The sequence below is a fragment of the Dysidea avara genome, chromosome 5 (genome assembly GCF_963678975.1).
Source record: "Dysidea avara chromosome 5, odDysAvar1.4, whole genome shotgun sequence".
NCBI classification, from domain to species: Eukaryota; Metazoa; Porifera; class Demospongiae; order Dictyoceratida; family Dysideidae; genus Dysidea; species Dysidea avara.
Genome location: NC_089276.1, coordinates 23,862,824 through 23,889,317, shown reverse-complemented (window position 1 = coordinate 23,889,317; position 26,494 = coordinate 23,862,824). Strand labels below are relative to the sequence as shown.

Below are 26,494 nucleotides of genomic sequence, written 5' to 3'. Positions count from 1 at the left end.
AAAATAAAGTACATAATAATTGCTTTGGCCTATAGGCTGATTCTCATCCATAAATCAAATCAGCATGGTTAGAAAAAGTGTCACACAATAGATGCTAAGCATCGGTCGCTTCTGTTTTAAATTATTGTTTAGCCCTCTGGCTTTGCCACATCACAAATCTTATTTATCCATGTATTGTGTGGCCTCACCCACAATTCAATTTGCCGTTGCATATGCAATGGCTGCATGAACATGACAGGAGAAATGGCTGGTGATTTAGAAATGCTTTGTGAAGGTATGTGCACTGTAAAACATAAACTTGAGTTGGGCGGTGATAACTGTGAAGCAATAAATTCATAACTAGATTTACAGGGTAACTACCATGTTATTACATCACAATTGTGGTAGAACTAATTCCTTTATTCACGTTATAAATATCTATATCTAATCAAGTGAAAAAGTTGTTGCTATCAAAGAGCCAGGATAAAAAAAAAAATTGTGAAATCAAAGGTGGCAACCAAGCAATGGCTGCAATAACCATAAAGTTTAATATTAGCATTGCCATGTCATTTTTAAATAATTTGGAATTGATATCATTTCTCGGCCAACATTGTTAATTTCACAACTTTTAACTTGGATTTTTGAAGATAACAACTGTTTCTTGTAGCTTTTATAAATTGCCACCTAGTTTCAAAAATCAAGAGCAGATAAGTAGCTTCTGAGAATGTTTCTGTATAGCTATGTATCATGAAACGTATACCATTTTAAACTTTTATACATGGCAAAGACATCTAGATACATGTATTATTCGTAGCAAGAACATGCATAGAGTTGTGTAGCAGTAATTTCAACGTACTCTTCAAGCTTTTCTAATTTTCCAATCATATATTATGTGACTATATCAATAGTATTACCATATCCATTGAGTCTGAATAGAGATCTGTGTGTGACAATGTCAACTGTTAAGTTTTAATGTATTTGACATGGTCAATTATAGTCCTAGAATGGTTTTAACATGCTGATGTGTTTGACTCTTGTTTCTCTTGCTTTTTTTTGTCAGTGATCTCTATTTCCCATATTTTAATTCTTTAAAATTGCTTTTATTCTAGTTGATATTATTGTAATTGTAGGACTCTAAAAGCAAATACATGCAAAATCAAGACACATGGTAGAGTGTTGTACGGCCCAAGAATCTGGCACGCAACACCCTGAGTATGCTTACAGAAAGAAAGAAAACGCGATTTTCGCACCTCCATAGCTCTGTGCTACATCTACAAAACAAGACGATTTTTGCTGTTGAAACTCCTGCCAATGTCAGTACTCCACATACCAAATTTGAGCAAAATTGCTTCAAGCGTTCCCGAGATATGCAACTTCACAAATTGGCTTAGTTTCTTTGTTTTTTCTTCCTTTTCTTAGTCTTTTTGCACACTTACAAAAACTGCCATAAAATGCGAATGCCATATCCTATTTCCTTGAAATTTGGCACACAGAAGGGGGAAATAAAGGCGCATCTTGGTTCCAAGTTTGGCTGGAATATGATTAACAGTCAAGGAGTTATTAGCGATTATTCACAAAAAATAACACCAATATGTTGTCATGCCTACAGGGTAAACCGCTTAGAAAATCGGTAGGTTAACTATTGAACCTCAAACCTTCTGTGGTTTGAAAGAAATCGAGCTAAAAATGATGAAGATACAATGAAAATACCAACAGTGTGTAACAATTACAAAACACGAAACAGCTGGAAACAAGTCAGCTAGAAACAAGTCACCCTGTAGAGAGATCAGCTACAAACAAATCACCCTGTAGAAATATGTGTTGGAAACAAATCACCATGTAGAGAATTCAGCTAGAAACAAGTCACCCTGAAAAGAGTTCAACTACAAACAATGAGAGTTTCAGCTACAGTTCAGTTATGTAAGAAGTCACCTTATTACCTATGTGATAATCATCCAGTGTTAAATATACAAATATTTAATCAGACAAAAAGGTATACACACAATTGCTTCTTTTGTTCCACAATTCCTGCAGTAAAGAAAGAAAAAAAAAAAACAAGTTAAAAGGAAGCACCGGTGGCTTTCAATACAAAAAGGAGTGATATCTAAACCAAAACATCCAAGCTGTAAAAAAAGAGTGTAGCCCCCATTAATGTTTAGTTACGCTACCACTCACCTATTTACGTGCTCTGTTCCTCGGATCTTCATTCTTCACCTCCAGCAATCCATTGATTGAGGGGGGGGGGGGGTTTGGTAAGTGCCAGGAGGCCTCATCTGCCATGGTATATGGCCTAGGCAAGGTTATGTAATTCCAGCGGGGCCAAAGTAGGAAGCACTTTTGGTTTATTGATGCTTGGGTAATGAAAGAGTTTAGAGCAGAGAAGCGTCTCTGTCCTAAACTCTTTACAATAGAGGCAAACGGGATAACCTAGTGGATAAGGCAGATATCCTAAGTGAGGCCCCCTGGCTGTCTCAGACTCCTCTAAGGAGAATGGATGAACTGCTTATAGCAGCAGTAGGTGATGTGTTGACCTGTGGGTCACCACTAATTTGTGTCATGTGGCTTTAGCCAGATTGTGACAGCATCAACACCTGTGCGCAGGTGCCAGATTGTGATGACAGCATCAAACACCTGTGCGCAGGTGCCAGATTGTGATGACAGCATCAACACCTATGTGTAGGTGCCAGATTGTGATGACAGCATCAACACCTGTGCGCAGGTGGTACAATGGTCAGGACGTGACGGTTTTTTTCAGAGTTGTCAATATCCACTGTTGAGAGTGGCACTGTGTGAAATAGCATTGACATGTGATAGTAGCACTGAGGTCTCTCTATGGTGGTTAGCTGGTTGGTACTCTATAGCTGGGAAATGTTTGATAGTGCTCATGACAGAGAGTGTCTTCTTGTGGATGGGAGAGTGTCTCCTAATACTGATCTGGATGGGAAAGCGTCTCCAGCTAGCAATCTGGTTGGGAGTGCATCTCTAGTTAGCAATTTGAATGAGAGAGCTTCTCCTAATACTGATCTGGATGGTAGAGCATCTTCAGCTAGTGATCTGGTTGGGAGAGAGTCTCTAGTTGGCGATTTGAATGGGAGAGTGTCTCCTAATAATGATCTGGATGGGAGAGCATCTTCAGCTAGTGATCTGGTTGGGAGAGCGTCTCCTGGTAGTGATCTGGATGGGAGAGCGTCTCCGGCTAGCAATCTGGTTGGGAGAGCAATTTGAATGGGAGAGCGTCTCCTAATAATGATCTGGATGGGAGAGCATCTTCAGCTAGTAATCTGGTTGGGAGAGTGTCTCCTGATACTGATCTGGATGGGAGAGGCAAGCAGCTGTTACAACCCAATTTCCTGATGACACTCTGAACTGGAGGGGCTTGTCTGTGACTGCAGGCAGGATAAAAGAGCATCTCTCCTGACAAAGATTTGAACTGCGAGCATCCCTCAATAGCAATCTCTACTTGTGGTAGCAGCTGGCACAGTGAAGGAATCCAGGCTGGCACAGTGAAGGAATCCAGTCAGACCTACAGCTGAAGAACTCGCAACAAAATGCATATGATAGTACAGTCTTTCATGTAAATGTTTAGAGTACAACAACAACAACATTATGTGTCTACTTAGCTTACTCCACTGCTTACTAGGGCTGAGCGATACTACCGTTTTAGCGATATATCGCGATGTTTTGAAAGTATCGATATCGCGATATTTTGTTATTAACTATCGTGATACTATGCCTGTACATTACTGTCATTAAAAATCCATTTGTTATGCAGTACTAGGCTAAGAATTCTTGTAAATGATAAAGTCCACCCATCTGGTTTCCCCTGCAGAGAGGTGTGAACACCATAACAACCTCAAAGCATGTGTTACAATAACTGTTACTGTAAACAAGGATGATAGTGGCTAGTTTGTTATCACCTATAAGGACTTCCTGCAGGAATGCTGAGCAATATGCTATGTAGCACCAGCTATGATTGACTTATTTGTAAGTATCGTGAACTATTCAGTATCGTGAATAGTGGCTTTAGTATCGATCGTGATACCAAAATGGCAGTATTGCTCAGCCCTACTGCTTACACTACATATGTATGTAAGTACCACTATTAACAATGGGATACTGACTAGAATTTTTACCTGCCAGCATACCATGCCAATTAACATAGAGTACCTGTGTGTAGTGAAGTTTGTGAACTGTTCAGTGGGTAGGGACAGGGTGGGAAGATTTGTTACAACAGGTATGAATTACTGCCAACGTGTTCTGCTCACTTTGTTGTACATGCGTTGTTCTTATTAGAGCCCACTGTTGCATGCTAATATTTTGGGTACTTGCGCAGCCTACGCTTCACAACATTAACTGTGTTTAATAACTTAAACTTTATTTAATGTTTAGTTACGCTACCACTCACCTATTTACGTGCTCTGTTCCTCGGATCTTCATTCTTCACCTCCAGCAATCCATTGATTGAGGAGGGGGTTTGGTAAGTACCAGGGGGCCTCATCTGCCATGGTATATGGCCTAGGCAAGGTTATGTAATTCCAGCAGGGCCAAAGTAGGAAGTACTTTTGGTTTATTGATGCTTGGGTAATGAAAGAGTTTAGAGCAGAGAAGCGTCTCTGTCCTAAACTCTTTACAATAGAGACCATAGGTAGGTCATGATATGTATTATGTATATCGTGATCTACCCCCCCAAGCATCGAGGTTATTTATTTAGACCATGCAGTGTGCAGAAATGACGATGGTGGCAACATCTAGTAATATGCAAGATAAGCTATGCTTGCAGCATACAGAAGATGATGATGATGATGTGCAAGCTGAGCAACGGTGACATACAAAACAAGCAGTGGCAGTGACATACATTGGTATACGGACAAGCAATGGTGACGACATACATATCAAGCAAGTGTGACAACATAAAAATTAGGAAGACATAACGTACACGCAAACTAACATGCAACTAACAACCCAATGGTGTGCCCCGTACCAATTGCCTGGCAAAGTTGTGGAACAGATCCTAACCATAGAAATATATGACGAAGACACTGTATCGTGTACACGTTAGAGCAAGCACTGTGTTTTGAAACAATTCCTGTTGAAGATGTATAGGTTGAAGTTTCCTTTAATGACAATACAATGGACTTTTCTTTGGGACTATTATAAGACTCAAGGGGTATGGTGTGCAAGAACCTGGCACAACACCGTGAAACTACTATGCAAAGTTCTAACATGTACTTGGCTGCTTTTCAACATACAATTTATGATAACCATGTGTTTGTGTTGTTGTTTTTACAAAGCAACTCTTATTATTTCACATTTTACTGGAGGTGTACCAATAGAGAAATTTCTGAACCGATCCAATATAAAGCGATATACTGAGTCAGAACACCGATACCAACCCAATATAATAAAGTACAGCTATACATTTAGATTAGAGGAAACTGAGAAACTTTAACTTGCCATAAGATACACTTAGTAAGTAGTTCCAAGTCCTAACAATCACTGCCAATGGTTGATTGCCTGTGGTGGTGTGGCCTCAATTAACAGCCCAGACCGTGAGGCACCCACAAGTTTATTTTTTATTATTATTTAGTGCGTGCTCCCACCAAGATAAGTCCAAATCACTCTGTATTTTTAATGGCTTGTAGAGATGGCTGGTTGTTTCAAGCTGTGTTTCTAGTTTATTCATCCCATGGTTACTTTTTAAATTTAAAAAAAAATTTTTTTATAGCTCTCCACTATGATCATTTTTGTATGGTTATAACAAAGAATGTTTGCTATGCGCATATTTCTATGGCTTCTCATAACGTAGCACTTCTTTCCAAGGATAGAACTACTTTTTCCCCAGCTTTGTTTGCTATATAACAGAGGGTATAATGCGGCTTTACCATGGCAAAGACTATTTCGGTATATTATATTGATTTTGGCGGCTATATTGAGACCAACCGATATTGGCAAATGACAAAATCGCCATATTGGCCACTGATACGATGTACCGGTACATCTCCACTGATTGTATGCAAATATATAGAGTGTGTGTGGGGACAGTGTGCAAGATTATACTAGTACACCAATTGGTGTTATACTGTTGCTTACCTGATGCAGCATCTTGTTTGAGGCCGTTTTGCGATAGTCGTGGTGTTTGTCCTTGAAGATTCTGATTGATGCCCACCACGTAATTTCCTTGCATTTTAGTTGATTAGGTGGCGTCCGACGAACTGGCTATGGTATGAGGTGGAGCTGTAGTTACTGTTGGTATTGAGTCCAGCGGCGTCGGAGCTGTCCCAGGCGACAGTGACACCGTGTGTGGGCCAAGGTAAGCAACTTGTAGAAACGACCCTGAAAGTGGCTACTAGCATTGTAGTATCGCATCTTGTCGCGTCGACGTCCTGTCCGGAATACTTGTTCCTTTAGGCGGCCCTTCCTCCGGCGTGACAAAGCTCTTCGCTTGCTCAATCCAGCAGTCGACCTTCCCAAGGACGACGACCCTCCCTTTCCACAGCCGGTGAGAACTACGAGTATTCATCTTGAAGATTAAAAGCCACTGTAACTGGCAAGATTTGTTACAACAGGTATGAATTACTGCCAACGTGTTCTGCTCACTTTGTTGCGCATGCGTTGTTCTTATTAGAGCCCACTGTTGCATGCTAATATTTTGGGTACTTGCGCAGCCTACACTTCACAACATTAACTGTGTTTAATAACTTAAACTTTATAAAAGGCCAGGGTGAAAAATGTGAAATCAAAGGTGGCGGCCAAGAAATGGCTGTGATAGTAGGTTAATGGCAAAAAATTTAATAACGACAATTCAGGTGAATTTGTTAAATTACAGCTTGGGGGTTTTGGTTAGGATAGTAATTTCTCATCATATAAGAATAATGGCAGGCTTTTACATCATTGTTTATTATAGATGGCAAGCCATATGCAGTTAGATGGCAAAAGGCTGTGATACAGAATGAAGACATACAGATTACTTTTCAGCTAAACACATAGATAAATACATAACAATGCAACATGCCACATTCATACCATACCTACAACAATAACAGTGATGGTCTCATTATCAGTTCCAATAGGATTAGTCACAGTACATGTGTACGTTCCATTATCACTTGTAGCAGCTCTACCAATTGGATAGTCAGCACGGAACACCGCGTAATCAACATTATGGATCACTGCAGTGATACTAGTAGACTGTACTATTGGACCACTATCCTTCCTCCATGTAAATGTGTCTGGGGGAGAACCTCGTGAGGTACAAGACAATATGAGGTAAGTATTAAGAGGAATTAACATGTTTTGTGATGAAGGAGGATCGATGACTGGAACAGCTAAATATATCAAGAGATCATTACTACAGTACAAATGTATTAGCTATAGCTATATACAAAGCAAGTTACTTACTTCTTCCATTGAAGTACACACCCAGTCTCATTGAGTGTTGTACAAATGACTGGTCGAACATTTCACATACGTAAATGCCCTCTGCAGCAGTAGTGAATGTTCCACACTGTTGTATTTGGCGAACTCCAGGATATTCACTGTCTAACACTGTTATGCCATTGGTACATTGTTGATCAGATACTAGTCTACTATTAAAATACCATCCACCTAATACGCTATTATCATAGTTACCAAGTGGACCAAATGCAGTGATACAATTTGCTAATAAACCAGTTATACCTCTCTCAGTAATATATGAGTAATCTCTAAGTTGATTATTACTTGTAATAGCATCATCACCATTGATCACTCCAGTCATTGCAATGCCTGTATATATAGTATACAGTTAAAGTTACCAAACAATGAGAGAATGGGCCAACCTGATATCTGAAGTGTTGACCATACACTGTTGAAACTAACACCATGGATATAAACTGTGCAACGGAATTCACCAGCATCCTCTGCAGTGACATAATCAGTCACATTTTGTGTTGTCTGACCATGTGAAAAACATCTTGGTGCTCCACCATTGTAATTGATGTTAGTGTAACATTCTTGAGTGCTCCATTGGTAAGTAACACTGCTTGATGGCAAGAAGTTCACCATACATGTCAGAGTGACAGTACTCAATATGGGATAGTCAAATGTATTAGGTTGATCATCAACTGCTGGACTAACAAGAACTGTTGGCCTCATTACTATATAAATTTTAATAAATCAATTAAATTAGAACATTTACTATCCATTTGTGTAATTAAAAGCAAAACAATCAAACTGTGAGATAGTGACATACTTAAAAAATAGCATTACTTAAAAACGTTGAGCAATAGTTACTAAGTACCTTTCATTTCATAAAATTCTATAGTGATTATTTAAATGTTACACTGTCATGATTACTTCACCAAAAGTACACTGGACAGCATGGCACAACTGTTGAGTGAAAAGGTGGTAAGATGAGCCAAGGGACAAAAATGTAAAGCTTGCCAGTAAAAATGCGCAAGTGTGCAAACAAAGCATTCAGTTCTTGAAATAACAAAGTTGTCAAAGGGTCACCTATATAGAGAAAGGACAAAAATCAAGCGACAATCCAGTAAAACTACAGTACTTACTACTTATGTTATGTGTGTATGTAGAATGTATGTGTGCACATTTACCATACCAATGACAGTAACATTGATGGTCTGATTGTCACTTCCAAGATTATTAGTCACAGTACATGTGTATGTTCCAATATCACTTGTATTAAGTCCACTAATAGTATAACAACTACGGAACTTTGCTGTAGTGCTAGTGAAAGCAATAGTGGTGATACTAACTGATTGTGTTATTGGAACACCATCTTTCATCCAAGTGAATGCATCTGGTTGCGATCCTCGTGAATAACAAGACAATCTCAGTGTAGAACCAATGACTTGAACCATATTTGTTGGTGATGATGGGGAATATATTTCTGGAGCAGCTACATTAAGGGAGAACCATAAGATGCATATATTATGATGGTTATATATGTGTGTAATATTTCCATACTTACTTCTTGAAGTATAATATAGAGTCAGGCTCATCATGGTTATCTGCTGCACCATTGCATTGTCTAAGATTATGCATGTGTAATCACCTTCTGTGGGTAATCCACATTGTTGCAATTGAAACACTCCAGCATAAATATTGTCTAGCACTTTTACTCCATTACCAGTGCATACTTGATTCGGCAGCTGATTGCCATTAAAATACCATCCACCTAATACACTGTTACTACTACTGCTATTGGGGCCAAGTCCAGTTATGCAATTTGCTAGTACACTATCTCCATCTCTTATAGCAATAGATGAGTAATTGTCAAGTTGATTATTACTACTATTAGAATTATCAGTTATTGCAGTACCTGTATTCAGTGCAAATACCATAGTTCATAATTATTTGTATGTATATAAGCAGGCAATATCCTCACCTATAACATGGAGTGTTACTGGGTCACTAGTATAGGTCAAACCACCAACTGTTATGCTACAAGTGATGGTACCAGCATCCTCTGCAGTCAGATCATTATCAGTTACACTTTGTGTTGTCTGATCATGTGGGAAACACCTTGGATTACCATCATTGTAATTGATGTTAGTGTAACATCCTGTAGTGTTCCACTGGTAGGTGACTGTGTTTATTGGTAAGAGGTGCACCATACATGTCAGAGTGACCCTACTCAACAGGGGATACTCAAATGTGTTATTATATCCATCAACTGGTATGCCAGCTGGAGTACTGACTATGGAGACTGCATCTTCTGCAATAAGCAGTAATATATGCTGATGGCTGAATACAGTATTTTATTACAAATAAGAATTGTAAAACTGGTAAGGTAAAAATTACAACATGGCTGTAGTGTTGATTGCATTTACAGTTGTATGTTCACATCTGTAGACTGTATCAATAATGATCAGGCTTCACGATGCAATTATCTACCAAAATGTTCTATGTCGGTCCAAGAAAAGGTAGTTACATAGAAACTGGACATGCTTGTGTAAAAAGTTTGGCCTCTAAAAAAAGCCAGAGTGAAAGAATCGTGAAATCAAAGATGGTAGGCAGGTGGCCAAGGAATGGCTGCAATGACATTAATGTCAATCAATTGTAATATTGATCATTAATTGCCACATTGTTATTCTATTTATTTACATTAGCGTGATTGCAGCCATTTCTTGGCTGCCACCATTGGTTTTACAACCTTTTTACACTGGCTTTTTAGGGAGGCCACATCCTTTGGCTACTTTTGCATAGATGATGTTAATTGTATGTTTTATCACAAATCAAAAACCAGCCAGCTAAAATACTTTGCAAATTTAAGTTAACAGAATAGGCACTATGGGAAGGCATAGGGCAGACTGTGCAAGCGGCTCATCTGGAATGTACTAATGAAGCATTGCACCACCTCTCTGTATGACATGGGATAGCAGTTTCACACAACGAGTTGTAGCACCTGCCATTCAGCAGCCTGTATTGGCACCTAGTATTCGATTTGGGTGTTCAGCAAGTCATCCTGTGATTGCCCACCCACCCCACCCATTTTAAACTTTTATCTTCTGTGTTTAACAACCAACCTGGCATCCCAGAATGGAGGGGCAGAGTAATACCGCCTGAAGAATAACTGTAACGCTGACGGGCATAGACATCTCTCAAGTGCAGTTGATCAAATGCAGAGATTACAGCAACACCCTAACCTCTTTGCTTGAGAGATTTTGCATGCCCCAGTGAAGTCCTGGACTTGCCCAATTTTTTCTCCCAATTAGCCTTTAAGCTAAAGTGTTGGTGTTCTCTGGATTGCCTGAGATGTTAAACAAACAATACCATTAATTTAGACTTACATAGGCAATTCACTTTGTTTTATTTTGTGTGTGGGAGGAAAAGAAAGGGTCTGGTGAACATAGCATAGAATTGCTATTCTGTGGCTGACAGATTCTGGGGGCTCTATCTATTACATGTCTTTATTTTTACAATAATCTCTGTTATAATTACAGCCTATCAACCAATCAGAAGCCATGCTGCAGAACAGCAGTGCTACATTATGCTAAATACGTACACCAGAATCTTTCTCCCACACACAGAGAAAAAAGAAAAAGGTCTAGCTGTGTGAGGTTAAAATAGCATAGCATGTATTGTTTTATATAAATTATTGCTGATTAATTTCCTATTATGTGACAAGGGATGTCTAAGCTGAAAGCCTGGTTTTTAGAAGTAGCAACAGAACATCAACTTGTTGTTATAAAGTACGTTGTTGAGTTCCGAAGTGTTTAGTACTTATGAGTATTGAATGGTTTGTACAAGTTATAGTTCAGTTTGGAATCATATTGATGGAAAAATTAGAAGTTTAAGTTCGATTAGGGATCATTGAAAAAAAAGTAGGGAAACAAGGGAGATCGCAGATGTAGTAGTGAACATTTAATCCCTACTTCAGTATATACCCATGACTTAATAAGGGATTAAATGTTCACTAGTATATCTGCAAGTGTAAGCGACCTCCCTTGTTTCCCTACTTTATTCTATGTTCCCTAATCAAACTTAAAATTCCTAATTTTCCTTATACTTGTTCATTAACTTTTTTTGTAACATTAATTATTATGACTGGTGAACCTGTGCATACTGTATCAAAAAAAGGATGTAGCCATTGTTAATGTTTTTGTCTGAACGTGCGCCCCAGAGTTGACTCGAATGTGAAGCTGCCATTACACTTCACTTTCAGCTATGTTCAGCCCATTACACAGTGCTACAAACAAAGAACAGTAGAAGCGCCTCTGGAGTCACCATGAAAAATATGGACAATTCGTGCACCCCAACTATCAATTGACTCAAAAGTTAAGTGGCAATTACACTTCCATTACACAGCGTTACAAATGAAGAACAGTAAGCGCATCTGCAATTAATCCAGTCACCACGGAAACTACGGACCATTCACGTTTACAAATGTATGGAAACCATGCATCACACTACCACAAATCAACACCTTGGGTTGTCATAAAAAATGGGACACAAAGGAGTAAGTCCATGATGCGTGCATCGTATGTACTGTGGTATGCCAAAAGGCATGTCTCGGAATGAAGCGACATTGAACAGTGAAAAAATCAAGCCTGCACCCTTAGCCTTTATCGAGTTACGCTTGCCTGAAGGCAGGCAGGCAGGCAGGCAGGCAGGCAGGCAGGCAGGCAGGCAGGCAGGCAGGCAGGCAGGCAGGCAGGCAGGCAGGCAGGCAGGCAGGCAGGCAGGCAGGCAGGCAGGCAGGCAGGCAGGCAGGCAGGCAGGCAGGCAGGCAGGCAAATGATTGATGGTCTATACTACCGATCATGATTCAGTGTAGTATAGTGGAAGTCACTATGTTTTGTACACAGTGAATAGTACATGAAAGTTGTTTACCATTGAGCATAAAAAAATACTGAATGACCCATCTTAATGTGTTATGTAGCTGGACACAAATATGACTAATATAATACCATATCATGGTTGCTGGTAATTGAATTTGTGTATATGTTTAATATTAATATAAGGTTTTCACCATAAAAGCTTAAATCTTACTAATACAAAATTATCAGACATACCAACAACGGTAACAGTGATGGTTTCACTATCTCTCCCGATAGGGTTAGCCATAGTGCAAGCGTATATTCCACTATCACTTGTAGTGGCATTGTAAATTGAGTAGCTTGCACGAAACACTGCATCATTGATGTTATAAGTCACTCTAGTGATAGCAGTGGATTGTACTATTGGACCACTATCTTTTCTCCAGATAAATCTGTCTGGGGGAGAACCTCGTGAAGTACAAGACATTGTAAGGGAAGAGCCAATTGCAATTACCACGTTTGATGGCGATGGAGGATCTATGATCGGAACAGCTACAAAAAGAGACATGTAAAGAATTGACCAGTTAAATGAGTTACACTTACTTCTTCCATCTAAATACACACCCAATCTTATTACTTGCTGAAAAAATTCACTGTTGAATGTTTGGCACGAGTATATACCTTCTACAGCAGTAGTAAATGTTCCACATTGTTGTAACTGATAAACTCCAGCATAATCACCGCTTAACACTGCTACACCATTACCACGACACCTTTGACTGGCTATTTCACTACCACCAAAGTACCATCCAACTAATAAAGTGTTGTTGTTACTACCAGTAGGACTAGCTCCAGTGACACAATTTGCTAATAAACTAGTTCCACCTCTTTCAGTAATGTATGAGTAATCTTCAAGTTGATTATTACTAGTAATAGCATCACTGTCATTCACCACTCCAGTCATTGCAATACCTAATATACAGTACATGGTGTTTGCACATATGATTACATGATATCCTTACCTGATATATGAAGTGCTAATGGATCACTAGTATAAATCTCACCATCAATTATTATACTACAAGTGATAGTACCAGCATCCTCCGCATTCAGATCATTACCAGTTACGTTTTGTATTGTCTGACCATGTGGAAAGCATCTTGGAACACCACCATTGTAATCGATGTTAGTGTAACATCCTGTAGTGTTCCACTGGTAGTCAATGGTGCTAGATGGTGAGGGATCCACCATACATGTCAGAGTGACACTACTCAATATGGGATAGTCAAAGGTGTTAATAGATCCATTAACTGGTGTACCAGCTGGATCACTGACTATAGTGAGTGTTGGTGGCTGTTCTGTAATAAAAATACATTGCTTATGCATATGTAATATTTGCTGTGTTTAGTTTTCATCTACATAATTAATTGTAGCAAATTGTACATTTATAACAACATCCAGTGTGCATAAAGATTACTGTATTTACTTGGTTAAAACACAGCAGCTACACTTATTAACCTAGTGGAGTACATACCATGTTGAAAAGCTCTAGTAAATTTAACTGTGATGAGCACAAAAAGAGAACAGCAGATGAAAGATATGGCCTCTAGATACAAGATGCAGAGTGACTATTGTTCTTCTCCTTGCTGAGAATGCTACTGAATAATACTGAATAATACTACAGGATAGTCATCCTCACCTTTCTAACCTAAGAATAAGCAAACTACTCCTTAGAACAATCGAGGACTATGAATGCAAGTAATAGCTGCAACATTTATTGAAGGGTGGTGTTTATGTTCTATATTAACAAAGTATGGCCACTATTCAAATGCGGCGACTAAAGGTGAAACATTTAACCAAGGAAATAATTATGGTATATAATTCTGTGATGATGTAAGAGTAGTCCTGATGTAGTTGTAGAACAAAATTGCACTTTCATCAAGGACTAATGGTCCTTGGATACAACCCCTATCCTAGGATGGTGGTTGGGTTTGGTAAATGTACGGTTCCCAGAGTCCCACTGCAGCACTTCCAGTATTCACAAAGTACTTTCTACTGGTATAATACTGCAAACCTAAGTACCACACTGGTTTCATTTACCAACCAACCTAATGGCTTGGGGATGACCTGTCCATATTTGCTATTGCAAACAAACAAATAGATTGTAGGAGGATCATTGCAGTAAGACCCTATTGAGATCCCGTACTGTCATATTCCACAAGGGAATTGACAAATTTGCAGCTATGTTTCAATGCAACTGTGGACCTACTACAGCCTCATGGATGACCATGTGCCTGTATTCTTGTTTTACTCTACCGGCCACACGGACATGCATTTGTGCTGCTATGTTGCCATCCTACGTATCACAGCTACACACAATTTTTGGTGTAGCTGGTAGCTAGTTTTAGTATATTATTCTAAGGGCTGAACAAGTGCACATCCATTTGCAGCTATGTTGCCGTGCAGCTGTGGACCTACATACTATATACAATTTGTTTTGTAAAGTTGGTTGAATTCACAATTCTATGGGCCAAGTTAGCACACAATTATGTAAGACATTTGCAGCTGGGTTGCCATGCAGCTGTGGGCCTATGTACTATATACAATTCGTTTTTGAAAAGTTGGTTGAATTCATAATTCTATGGGCCAAGTTAGCACACAATTATGTAAGCCATTTGCAGCTAGGTTGCCATGCAGCTGCGGACCCACATACTATATACAATTTGTTTTGTAAAGTTCGTTCAGTCCACGATTTACCATTTGTAGCTAGGTTGCCATGCAGCTGCAGAGGTATAGAAGTTGTTTCATTCTCTCATTGTAAATTCTGCAATAGCAGCAAATAGCACACACAAACACACACACACAAACTGGGTAACATGTGCAGCAATTAATGAACAACAGCAAGCAGCCTTATGCAGCAGTAGTATCAACATTAATATATGTATGCTATATTCATTTGTAGGCCTGTATACATACAGGTGTCATGCACTGATTACGCATTTGTATTATATGTATCTATCATTTGCAGGTACATATAAGCATCATATATGTTGCCATGCAGCTGCAGATCTATAATTGATAAGAAATATAAACTTATGCATAAAAACACACACACTCCAACAGTGGCAAGCAATGAACAGTAACGTCACCAAATAAATTCCATACATAATAGCCCAATTATTCACACATGCCATCTATCCATTATAATCAAAGCATGTCATTCGTACCTGTTTACGGGCATCGTATAAATTTATAACTGTAACTGTGTACAGATATGTTGTCATGCAGAGATGCACATCTACTATTGGTAAGGAACACGTGATCAACTTTAAGGTCTAACCAAGGAAAGTGTGCATTCTTTTTGTTTGTCTGTTGGCATGAGGCTATTGTTTTTCCTTGTTATAAGGCAGATGCCATGATGACAGCAGATGACACACCACATATATTATTGTAGTAACAACAAACAATAGACAGACAGTTGTAGTAAAAAAAGTCACTGTGAAAAGTGAGAATATACGTGTTATCGCTGTGATTAATGCGTTTAAACTGATCATACCTGTACATACGTGCACTCAAACAGAATCTACGTGTACCCACCTTAATGTAGTACTCATATATACTAACACCTTTTTATGTACACATACGTATTACACAATGTAATCCATACAATACATTCCATACAACACAATATTCATAGAAATTCCATTATACCAATCATGAAAGTGCCCGGACGAGCAAACTTTCCCAAACACATAAAGTCTGTTCATCAACATACAAAGCTGTGCTTAACTACTCTAATAAAACATACACTACTCTAATAGAACACCAAATGCCAAATTACTCCGATAGAACAATCACTTATATTGTTAGGATAATCCTGGGTTCAAATGACATTTGAATGATTGAGGTCCCACCGTATCTATATACCCCGTATATTTGGTACAATTCATACGTGCTAAATACTATTTTTACTATTTTGATAAAACATTTCGGAGTACAGGGTGTAAAGCTACCCTGATCTGGTGAAAGGGAGGTGGGTGGGCAGATTACAAGCTGCCTTTACTCCAGGCCACTGCTATGACACATGGTGCTACTTATCACATGTATATTTCCAATAAGTGCACACATGTGTGCACGTGATGTAACTACAATTAGCAACACAGACTCACTCAATTACTATTTAACTGCAACCCTACCTACATTAACTTGGTTTAAGGTCTTAAACTTAGTACTATTTAAGTAGGGATTGATGTACAGTATGCTGCCTAAAATCCCACTTCCTACAGAGATATCTTATGCAATGAAAATCACTTTTGCAAAGCAATATCAGTCCATCTAACATCAAATACAGCATCACAAAACAAAGAAAACTCTTACAGGCAGCCAGATATTTTAAATATCATCAAATCTTGAATTTTCTTCTGCCATGCTTCCTGACCACATTTGCAAGGCTGGAGGCCAAATGAAGCAGCCCATGACCATCATTTTATGCCACAATAACAAATTCACCAGTGGCATGTGCCTTTTGGGGTTCTGATGAGTGTGTGCCCTCTGAGCTTTTTTATCTTCAATCAGGCTGGTCATCATCTTTTCAATGCAATGAAATCATATCAAGGCATAAATTTTCCATATTAACACTTTCCTTGAGCATACTTATATACCACAAAATTATTTAAAGTGTAGGTACTTGTAACTTCACAATATATTTGAGACCACACCCACTGTTGATTGATAACAATCAAGCACGGAGACCACACCTCTAAACAATTTATTTACTCGATCACAATGACCACACACCCTTATTATTAGTGTAGCTGTACAATGTTAGCACAATGAAATATGAAATAGTGGCCAGTAGGTATAAGGCTGACTTGAGATACTCTAATACAGCAGTTACCCTAATAAAACAGTCAAATTTATTGATTACACAACTATACCTCTAGTAACCCGCAAGGAGGCTAACAATTAGCCTGTGAAGCAGGGAGTCAGACCTGTAACTGGAAACTATGCTGAAAGCAGAAAAAAAATCCCAGGCTATTTGTTGACTTGATCCACAGACAGCTTACAGTCTAGGCAAGTGCTTGAGGAGCCACGCAACCTAGGATCTGGGATTTCCTCTGTATTCAGCCAGTACTTAAACATCTTGACTTCTTGTTTTTTTTCATTAAGGGCAAGTGTGTACGCTTTAACAAAATTGTTAATTTAAAAATAAAGTAGAGAGCCAAGCAATCAAAAGTAGTGAAACAAGAGATATTACAGCATAGTTCAGTGGGAAAATCCCTAATTTGACATTAAACAAAAATAAAATGTTATAACATGCCAATGTAAGAATTTTCTTACAGAGCAATGCAGTAATACCATCATCATTCATCTCTAGTTTTCCTACTTTATATTGCTTGGATCTCTACTTCATTTTAAACATTTTAAAATAATATAGGTAGTCAGACTTTTGACCGTTAATAATAACAGTTTTATTTAAAGTCTATATAATATATAATTTAGATAATTACTTTGATAGCACAATAATTGTATGATCTTGTCGTATTGTACATTTGTGTATAACCTTCACTGAGCGAAGTTTCACAGTAATGGTAAATAATAAAAAAGTCTAATGCTTAATGAAATATATAATTAAAGCAACAATGTTGAATTAAATATTGTGGAAATGATGTTTGTCTTAGTCAAGAAGTTGATTTTAATTTTAATTTTATTATGGTAATATAAGATGTAGATATGGATCAACATAATATTTTAATTCTGACAGCTTTGACTATAGCCATTTCATTATTATGTATAGATATTCAATAATTATATTTAAATTGATTGACTCCAGAAGCTTCTAGAAATTTGACACTATAACAAAGAAGTTGTGAAACTAATCTCTGTGTGTGTGCGTGTGTGTGTGTGTGTGTGTGTGTGTGTGTGTGTGTGTGTGTGTGTGTGTGTGTGTGTGTGTGTGTGTGTGTGTGTGTGTGTGTGTGTGTGTGTGTCTTGAAACAGTTATGATAAGTTGTTTATCTACAGTTAATCGTAATACTTATTTATCAATCCATAGCAATCTGCATGGATACCTATTTGTTAACAGTCACAACACACAGAAATAATGTATCATGTGAAGCTTGTTTGTTTCGTCTATTTCATCAGTTAGACACTGGAGGATGAATACAAAAGGAGAAGCTGCACATTATTTTTATATCATGTCTAGGATTTCAATAAGGGAGTGCTATATTCTTTGTCAAATCCAAGTGTAAGGGAGTATCAAGTGCCATACTGGGTTATACGTAACTAACATACAGCTAGGCAGAGCAGCTACTGGACAATACCTTGTACCCTGTGATAACTGGTACATGCTAATACAAAAGCACATCATTCAGTATTACACTTCACCTGCTAAATCTTATAATGGAATAGTTAAGCTTTACAGTGATACTGTACTAGCTATTGCAATGGTTTAACGTCAAGAAACAGTACAGTTCTGTTAATGTTTGGTCCAGTGATCAGTTCTAGCAGTGTAAGGTTTCTTCCAATAATGCTTGGTCCCATCATTCTTAGAGGTGCACCGATATCAATATGGGTATCAGTATCAGTACCGATATCACGATATCAGTATTGGTGAAAAGTTGCTTTTTAGCAGATATGAGCAGATATTACACATAAGTACTATAATTGTCCAAAATATCCTAATGGTAGCACAATGGTTAAAGCATGAGTCTCAAGTTGCAAAGGTTTTCACAAATGACCAGGGTTCAATTCCTGAGTTGGTCACATTCTTTTTTACAGACCTTTTTAATCACTATCTTTTTTTCTTTACATAGGTTTTAGTGACCATCTTTTAAAAGTTTATTGTAATGTCCATACTGAACCTTTCATATTCTTTGTTTTATTGATAATGAAGGTTGTTTAGGGTAGAGCAATTTTTGCAGTCTTTATGTATGTTTTGGTATATATACACGTGAACCTGATTAAACTGCAACGTGCATATGTAATATGTGACCAGATCTGCAAGAACCACATATGTTAGTGCATTTTTCAAATTCTATTTTATTACACAGATAGCAAAAGGAATGGTCAACCAAAGGTTTAGCTCTAGAAACCACAAACTTTCATAGTTACAGCCCTACAAAGTGGTATCAGCAGAAAATTTTATTAGTACAGTGACTATACGGAAAATTAACCACAGGCATGTACATAAACGGTCATAACTAATGAATGCAATCAGTTACCAAGATGAAACGTACACCATCAGGTTCTCCATGAACAGTTAAATCCATTGCTGGGTAAGTTGTTTCTTCCAGGTCCTTCCTATGACCAGGACAAAGGTGAAAACATGAGAAAAAAATGATAGTTAACTGCTCGTCCAATGCGAAGCAGACTTATGCCCCATATCTTCTGTCTCCTTGGAAGTACTGACACAAAACTAAAGATTTTGGAACTCCTCTTGCATTGGGGATAACGATGTTGTAAGGTTTTTGCCATTAACATCTTCCTTCATTGCAAACAAGTGCTCAACAATATGGAATTTTTTAAGTTACGTAAATATTTCATCCATTGTATTGCACTGTAAAGTTAGGCTTGTGCTGACACATGGGATTCTTACAGATCCGGTCACACATGTACACAGGGACACCCAACATGAATTAGAATTTACATTACTAGTGTGTTTAATATAGTTACTAGTGCCTAGTACATTTCAGACACACTCGACTGCATTATTTGAGTATTGTACGTGACTGCTCTATTAGAGTATTTTTATCATAGGCTGCCCACGTACTCTAATCACTGAATGAAAAATCTGCCTTGCAACAAAATTCAGCATCAGTAATTAAGTCTCCTGGTCCTATAAATGACTGGATTTTTGAAAAATGATAAATGATCCAAATTGCACATTAGAAGTTTCGAGATAGACAGTTTTAAAGATTTCAAGTCAGCATAGCTTGCCAAGGATGGCAATGCCCACTGCGGGCCTGTGATATGCTTGGAAGAGCATGGCAAATCAGTGATCGAAAGTGAGATTTGCAATACTTGAATTTTTCTGCTTGCTAGCAGGTTTCTAACCAGTTGGTTAGCAGGTTTCTAACCACTTTAAGGATCTGCTATCAGGTCCCTTAGAGGTTTGCAAAGACCTCATTATCTTCCAAAGATCAACGCATATTATGCATACCATTATCTAATACTGCATAAAATATTTGTAGATATAATGATACATTTACCATAAATTACATACCAATGACAGCAACACTGATGGTTTCACTATCACTTCCAATAGGATTACTGACATTACATGAGTACATTCCACTATCACTTATAGTAATATTATCAATAGTGTAATCAGTATGAAATACTGCACTAGTATTAGTATAATTCACTGTAGTAACACTAGTGAACTGTGATAGTGGAATACCATCTTTCATCCAGGTGAAGATGTCTGGTGGAGAACCTCGTGAGGTACAGGACAATATAACGGCAGAACCAATAACAGTTAGTATATTAGGTATAGGATCTATCATTGGGGCAGCTACAGAGAGAATAACAAGATATAATTAATTTACAAATACACAGTCAAGCTTCTTACTTCTTTCATTAAAGTACACACCCAATCTCATACTCTGCTGCATCATAGCACTGTTCAATACCATACAAGTGTAAACACCTTCTGTAGCAGTAGTGAATGTTCCACATTGTTGTAATTGGGTAACTCCAACATATTCACTGTCTAACACTGTTACATCATCACCACTACATTCTTGATTGGTTACTGGACTACCATAAAAGTACCATCCACCTAATATAGTGTTGCTATCATTGTCAGTAGGACCAAGTCCAGTGACACAATTTGCTAATAAACCAGTTCCACCTCTTTCAGTAATGTATGAATAATCACTAAATTGATTGTTACCACTAGTAGCATTACTGTCATTCACCACTCCAGTTATTGTAATACCTGCAATATGTATTTACTTCACTAAGTTTGCAAAAAAATGGTATCCTTACCTGATACACGTAGTGTTAATGGATCACTAGTATATACCTGATCATTAATTGTTACACTACACGTGATGGTACCAGCATCCTCTGCAGTCAGATCATTGTCAGCTACACTTTGTGTTATCTGACCATCAGGAAAACAACTAGGAACACCATAATTATAATTGATATTATTGTAACATCCTGTAGTGTTCCATTGGTAATCAATGGTGTTTGATGGTGAGGGATCTACCACACATGTGAGAGTGATACTACTCAATATGGGATAGTCAAATGTGATAGTAGATCCATTCACTGGTGTACCAGATGGATTACTGACTATGGTGGCTGTTGGTGGCTCTAAAAAGAAATATATATATATACATTAGGAAGATTTAGCATATAAATTCATAAGCAATGAAACAAATGACATTTCTAGTACAAAACATCTATACCGCTTCCTTTGTTTATGGTTATCATACAGCGATGTAATACTGCACAGTAGACATGGTGAAGGTTGCATTTTACAGTCAGCCTTACCGCAGTACCATCAGAGTTGGGGGTAGTGCATTTTAAATGCAATGTGTATTACTACTTTTGCAGTAATGAGTAATATACATGTTACATGACAAAGTAACAAGTAATATATATCTGGAAATTGTAACACTTTAATGCACATTGTATCCAGCACATGATTGGTTGCATTTTGAGCCCTGACAGGAAAATGGCCTTACAGGAAAGAACAGAGTGACAGTGCATGGGGAGTGCCCTTGAGGCCAATATATACTGCAACAAAGTATGCTTATAAGGTACAACATAGAAACACGTGTCTCACACTCACGTCACTTGTAGTTGTAGCCTGTATTTAGGAGTTAATTTAAACTTGTAATGAACAAATGTAATATTACTTATTATAGCCCTCAGAGTAACATGTATTATGTAACACATTGCTTTTTTTTCTGGGAGTAGTATGTAACTGTAATGTGCTACATTGTATAGAAGTAATGAGCAATATGTAGCAAGTTAGATTAGTAGAAGTAATGATCCCAACTCTGAATACTATAAAGATGTTCATGTATATTACACAATTTATAGAAACATGACAATCTATGTCCACGCATTTCAACAGTAAAACTACTTGGGTTATTTACAAGTTTTGTGTATTGGCATGGTAAAGCAGGGAGAGTATCTGATGTTACATTCTAAGAATGTGTCACAAATCACTAACAAAGTATTTTTAAACCAGCCCGCCTGGTTAACCGAAATTGTTCTTGTAAAAGTGTGTGTGTGTGTGTGTGTACCTATCCGTACACACCCATGTGAGAAAAATCATTAAAAGCAGCTTGCACGTAAGAAGTAAAAGCAAACTAGTGAAGTCTGTATTAAACTTCCACACAAGTATGAGTTACTAAACTTTGCTGTGAGGTAGTTTCTTTTTGGCTGAATGAAATATGAATGTGGCGACTCTCCTTAGACTTTGTGAATTATCTTCCCTTCAAGTTTTACAGGTGTTTAACAACTGAAAAACAATGGTGCAGGCCTTGTAGACTACCAGGAATAACCTATCCCTTCTAGTTGAAAGTGGGCATGTCCCCTATGTATGCAAACAAAATGAAGAGCAGCTTTGAGGCTTTGTCGAGAGAATTTGTGAGAAAAAAACAAGATAGTTAACCTATAAAACAGTTTAAAATATAATTTTGTGTGTAACATGTTGTTAAAAGCGGTTCGTTTAACAAACGCTTCCTTACAAATGCATAGCAATGTAATTGAAGAATTACAAAATTTCATGAATTGAGAAATCCAAAATTACTTAATTGATGTATTATGGCTACATAGTTATACACGGTTGGTTAATTCCAAATGAGTTGGCTAGCTGCATGGTGCCTGGTTTTTAGGAGTAACACAACATCAACTTGTTTTCCTGCACATTCGCAACTAGCTATTACACTTTATCTCACATCTTTTACATCATGGAACATAATGGCGATTGGTGGATAAATTTTAAAAAGGCATAAGGATAAAAAGAAGGGATTTGGTAACATCTCCCCAGAGATTTTAAAGTTCTGAGATTGGATTATAAGCTACATGTAGTTATGAATCACAGCAAATCCAATGTTTTAAACTGTGAAATAAAATCAACTAATTGTAGGGCAAAATTTGTCCTAAATTGTAGCTTTGTGTGCTCTATTACAGTATCTTTGTTGCTTTAATGAAATGATAGGTGATTCATTAAAAAATTTGTAACTATTATATATATATATCATACAGTACGGTAGCAATTATATATTAGGGATTGAGGAAGTTTACGCTTTCTCACAAACAGAAACCAGCCTCACAATACCTTTGTGGTGCCGTGGCTGTTTTGGTTAGTTAGAAAGTTCCAAAAGTATCTTTAAAGTGGCCAAATTTGCTTCCAATAAATTGCTACAGAATTTTAAAAAATTGTTCAATGGAATTTTCTACTGACTGACTGACTACTAATTGCCTGCCTGATGCCTTCAGACAAGCGTAACTCAATAATAGCTAATGCTAGAAGGGCTAGATTTTTTCACTGGTAGACAATGCTTCATCCTGACAGGTCCCTTTTGGCATACTGCAGTATGTAGTACAATGTACACATCATGGACTTACCTTTGTCCTCCTTTGTGTCCTCTTTCTTCTTGATGACAGTGCGAGGTGTTGATTTGTGGTGGCTAATATGTGATGTATAGCTTCCCTACATTTGTAATGGAAATTCTCCATAATTTTCATAGTGATTGGATTAATTGCAGAGTTGCTTCTTGTAACGTCCTTCATTTGTAATGCTGTGCAACAGGCTTAACATAGCTGTAATGACTACTTCGCTTTTCTGTAATCAATAGTTGGGGCACATGCAGATGAAAACATTAAGTGTGGTGCCATTGTTTCTTTTGATGCGGTATGCACTAGCTCAACTGGTCATAATAATGTCACAAAAAGTAAACAACTAGTAGTAGGAATTTTAAGTTTGATTAGGGATCATAGCCATATATGCAGTGAAACAAGGGAGGTCACCTACACCTGCAGATATACTAGTGGACATTTAATCTCTAGTTCAGTCATGGGTATAGGGATTAAATGTCCACTAGTACATCTGCAGGTGTAGGTGACTTTCCTTGTGTTACTATACCATTTTATATGGCTATGTACCCCAATCAAACTTAATAAAATTGCTAATTTTTCTTTTTACTTGTATTTATTGTACTTTGTGTGGGAGGATTATAGTGCCACCATGTGCTGTATTTTCCATATTGTACTGAGTAGTTGCATAACTGTACTGTATGAGTCATACAGAACAGTTATGCGGCTAATTGGGCAAATACAGTACAGTTATGCAGATAACAGTACACTTGGACAAATACAGTACAGTTTTGCAGTGCAGTTACGTAAGGAATGTTATGAAAACAACTTACTCAGACAGCATGATTGATCACATGCATGACATTGTAAATTGCTAAAACTAGCCAGAGTAATCCTACCAGTTGGTTCTACGACTAGAAATAGATTACATGAACACTTACTGATGGTCTGACACAGAAAATTGAAGCAACAATCTCACACAGATGACATGATGGATCACGATCATGACACTGTCAAACTCTAAAACTAGCTAAACTAATCCTACCAGTTCATTCTATGACTACAGATAGATTATATGACAACTTACTGATAGTCTGATCACTGAAAATTGAAGTGATTCGGGTACCCAAGAAAATCGCTCCAAGCAAGATGACCAGAAAGTACAATAAAACATTCAAAGCACTGCCTGTGCTTGTGTGTACAAAAAATACAACATTCGGGGGGGGGGGGGGGGGGGGGTGTCTTGAGGTAAATACGTACAGCACTCAGCTTTGCCTCATGCTATATTGGCCTCTTTACATGCCCCCTTATGCTATATTTTCCGTACAAGCGCGCAGCGATGCTTTAATTATAACATATAAAACTATGTACATATACACTGTATGTACGTACATATAGAGCTACATACCATTAACAGTAAAAGTGATAGTTTCACTATCACTTCCAATAGGATTAGTCACTGTACATGTGTATGTTCCACTATCACTTATAGTAGTATTATCAATGGTGTAATTAGCATGGAATACTGCATCAGTGTTAGTATAAGTCACTGTAGTGATACTAGTGGATTGTGTCATTGGAACACCATCTTTCATCCAGGTGAATGTGTCTGGTGGAGAACCTCGTGAGGTACAAGATAATGTAATGGAAGAACCAACAAGAGTTGTTATGTTAGATATACGATCTATCATTGGAGCAGCTGCAGAAAGTAGTTAAACCACACACATACAGTATTGTACAAATTGTATCTACATAATAAAGTTGCTTACGGGTCATTCCATGTCAAATCAACAAGGAATTTAGGGTCACCTCTCGGATTTTGACGAAACTTGGTGTGTTTGTAGTACCTATGGTGCTTATCACTCATGAAAATTTTTAGCTCCATATATTCCATAGTTTCTGATTTATGACCACAAATATTTTGAATATTTCATGAAAACTTGGTCCATCTCTAGTTACAAAATCAACTGCAACTTTGTACTGTGTAAATATTTTTAAACATGATTTTCAGTGATGGAAGACTGTTGATTGACCTTTCCAGTGATCCCTAAATTATGGGATATCTACTTAATTATGGTTCAAAAGTACTTCATTGAAAATTTTAATCCCTTATATTTTGAAAAATGCTGTTTGAAATTTTTCGAATTCTTTTGTGAATAACGATTGGGTCATAGTCTATGTTTGATAAAATTTTTGTGGTGGGACCACAATGGGCTCAAGAGATATAATGAATTATGTTGTGGTATGCGGTGGAATTTGCAGTCTATTATTGCTGTATTGGAGTGTACACCTCCAATAACCACTTACAACAAGGCTATGCCAAGTTTGTCTTACAGAGTGAAGGTGTCTAGGTGCAATGCAACCTGTATTAATGACCACCTGTAATGAAAGACCATCTATAAGCTGTAACTAATTTATACTTTAATTGGATATTAATGTATAGCACCAAAGCATCAACCCTTTCTAGCAAATCCAAAAATGGTCCTTATTAGACAGGTTGACTATAAATGAGATTATCATGCGTCCATAAACACATTAATGTTGTACCATCTCTTCAGTTATACCTTATTTATTAAGTAAAATCTCGCCGTAGTGCACTCACATACATATCCCCACTCTACACTATTCAAGTTACGTACATGGCTGCATAGGTACAATAGATCTCCTCAAAAAGGATACCTGGGAACCTTAAT

At 37.6% G+C, this 26,494-nt stretch overlaps 1 protein-coding gene across 1 annotated transcript in view; it reads right to left on the bottom strand.

Annotated features, from left to right (window-relative positions):
• LOC136255131 (uncharacterized) overlaps window positions 1–25,577 on the bottom strand; it is a 162,657-nt gene extending 137,080 nt beyond the window's left edge. The window contains exons 1-14 of the mRNA XM_066047851.1: window positions 25,571–25,577; window positions 25,210–25,500; window positions 21,231–21,563; window positions 20,812–21,180; window positions 20,464–20,754; window positions 13,262–13,597; window positions 12,843–13,211; window positions 12,495–12,791; window positions 9,365–9,694; window positions 8,948–9,298; window positions 8,576–8,875; window positions 7,797–8,114; window positions 7,378–7,743; window positions 7,008–7,304 (exon numbers count right to left, since the gene is read on the bottom strand). Coding sequence (XP_065903923.1) covers window positions 7,008–7,304; window positions 7,378–7,743; window positions 7,797–8,114; window positions 8,576–8,875; window positions 8,948–9,298; window positions 9,365–9,694; window positions 12,495–12,791; window positions 12,843–13,211; window positions 13,262–13,597; window positions 20,464–20,754; window positions 20,812–21,180; window positions 21,231–21,563; window positions 25,210–25,500; window positions 25,571–25,577 — 4,255 coding nt within the window. The remainder of the gene's footprint in view (window positions 1–7,007; window positions 7,305–7,377; window positions 7,744–7,796; window positions 8,115–8,575; window positions 8,876–8,947; window positions 9,299–9,364; window positions 9,695–12,494; window positions 12,792–12,842; window positions 13,212–13,261; window positions 13,598–20,463; window positions 20,755–20,811; window positions 21,181–21,230; window positions 21,564–25,209; window positions 25,501–25,570) is intronic.
• Between the last annotated feature and the right edge of the window lie 917 nt (window positions 25,578–26,494).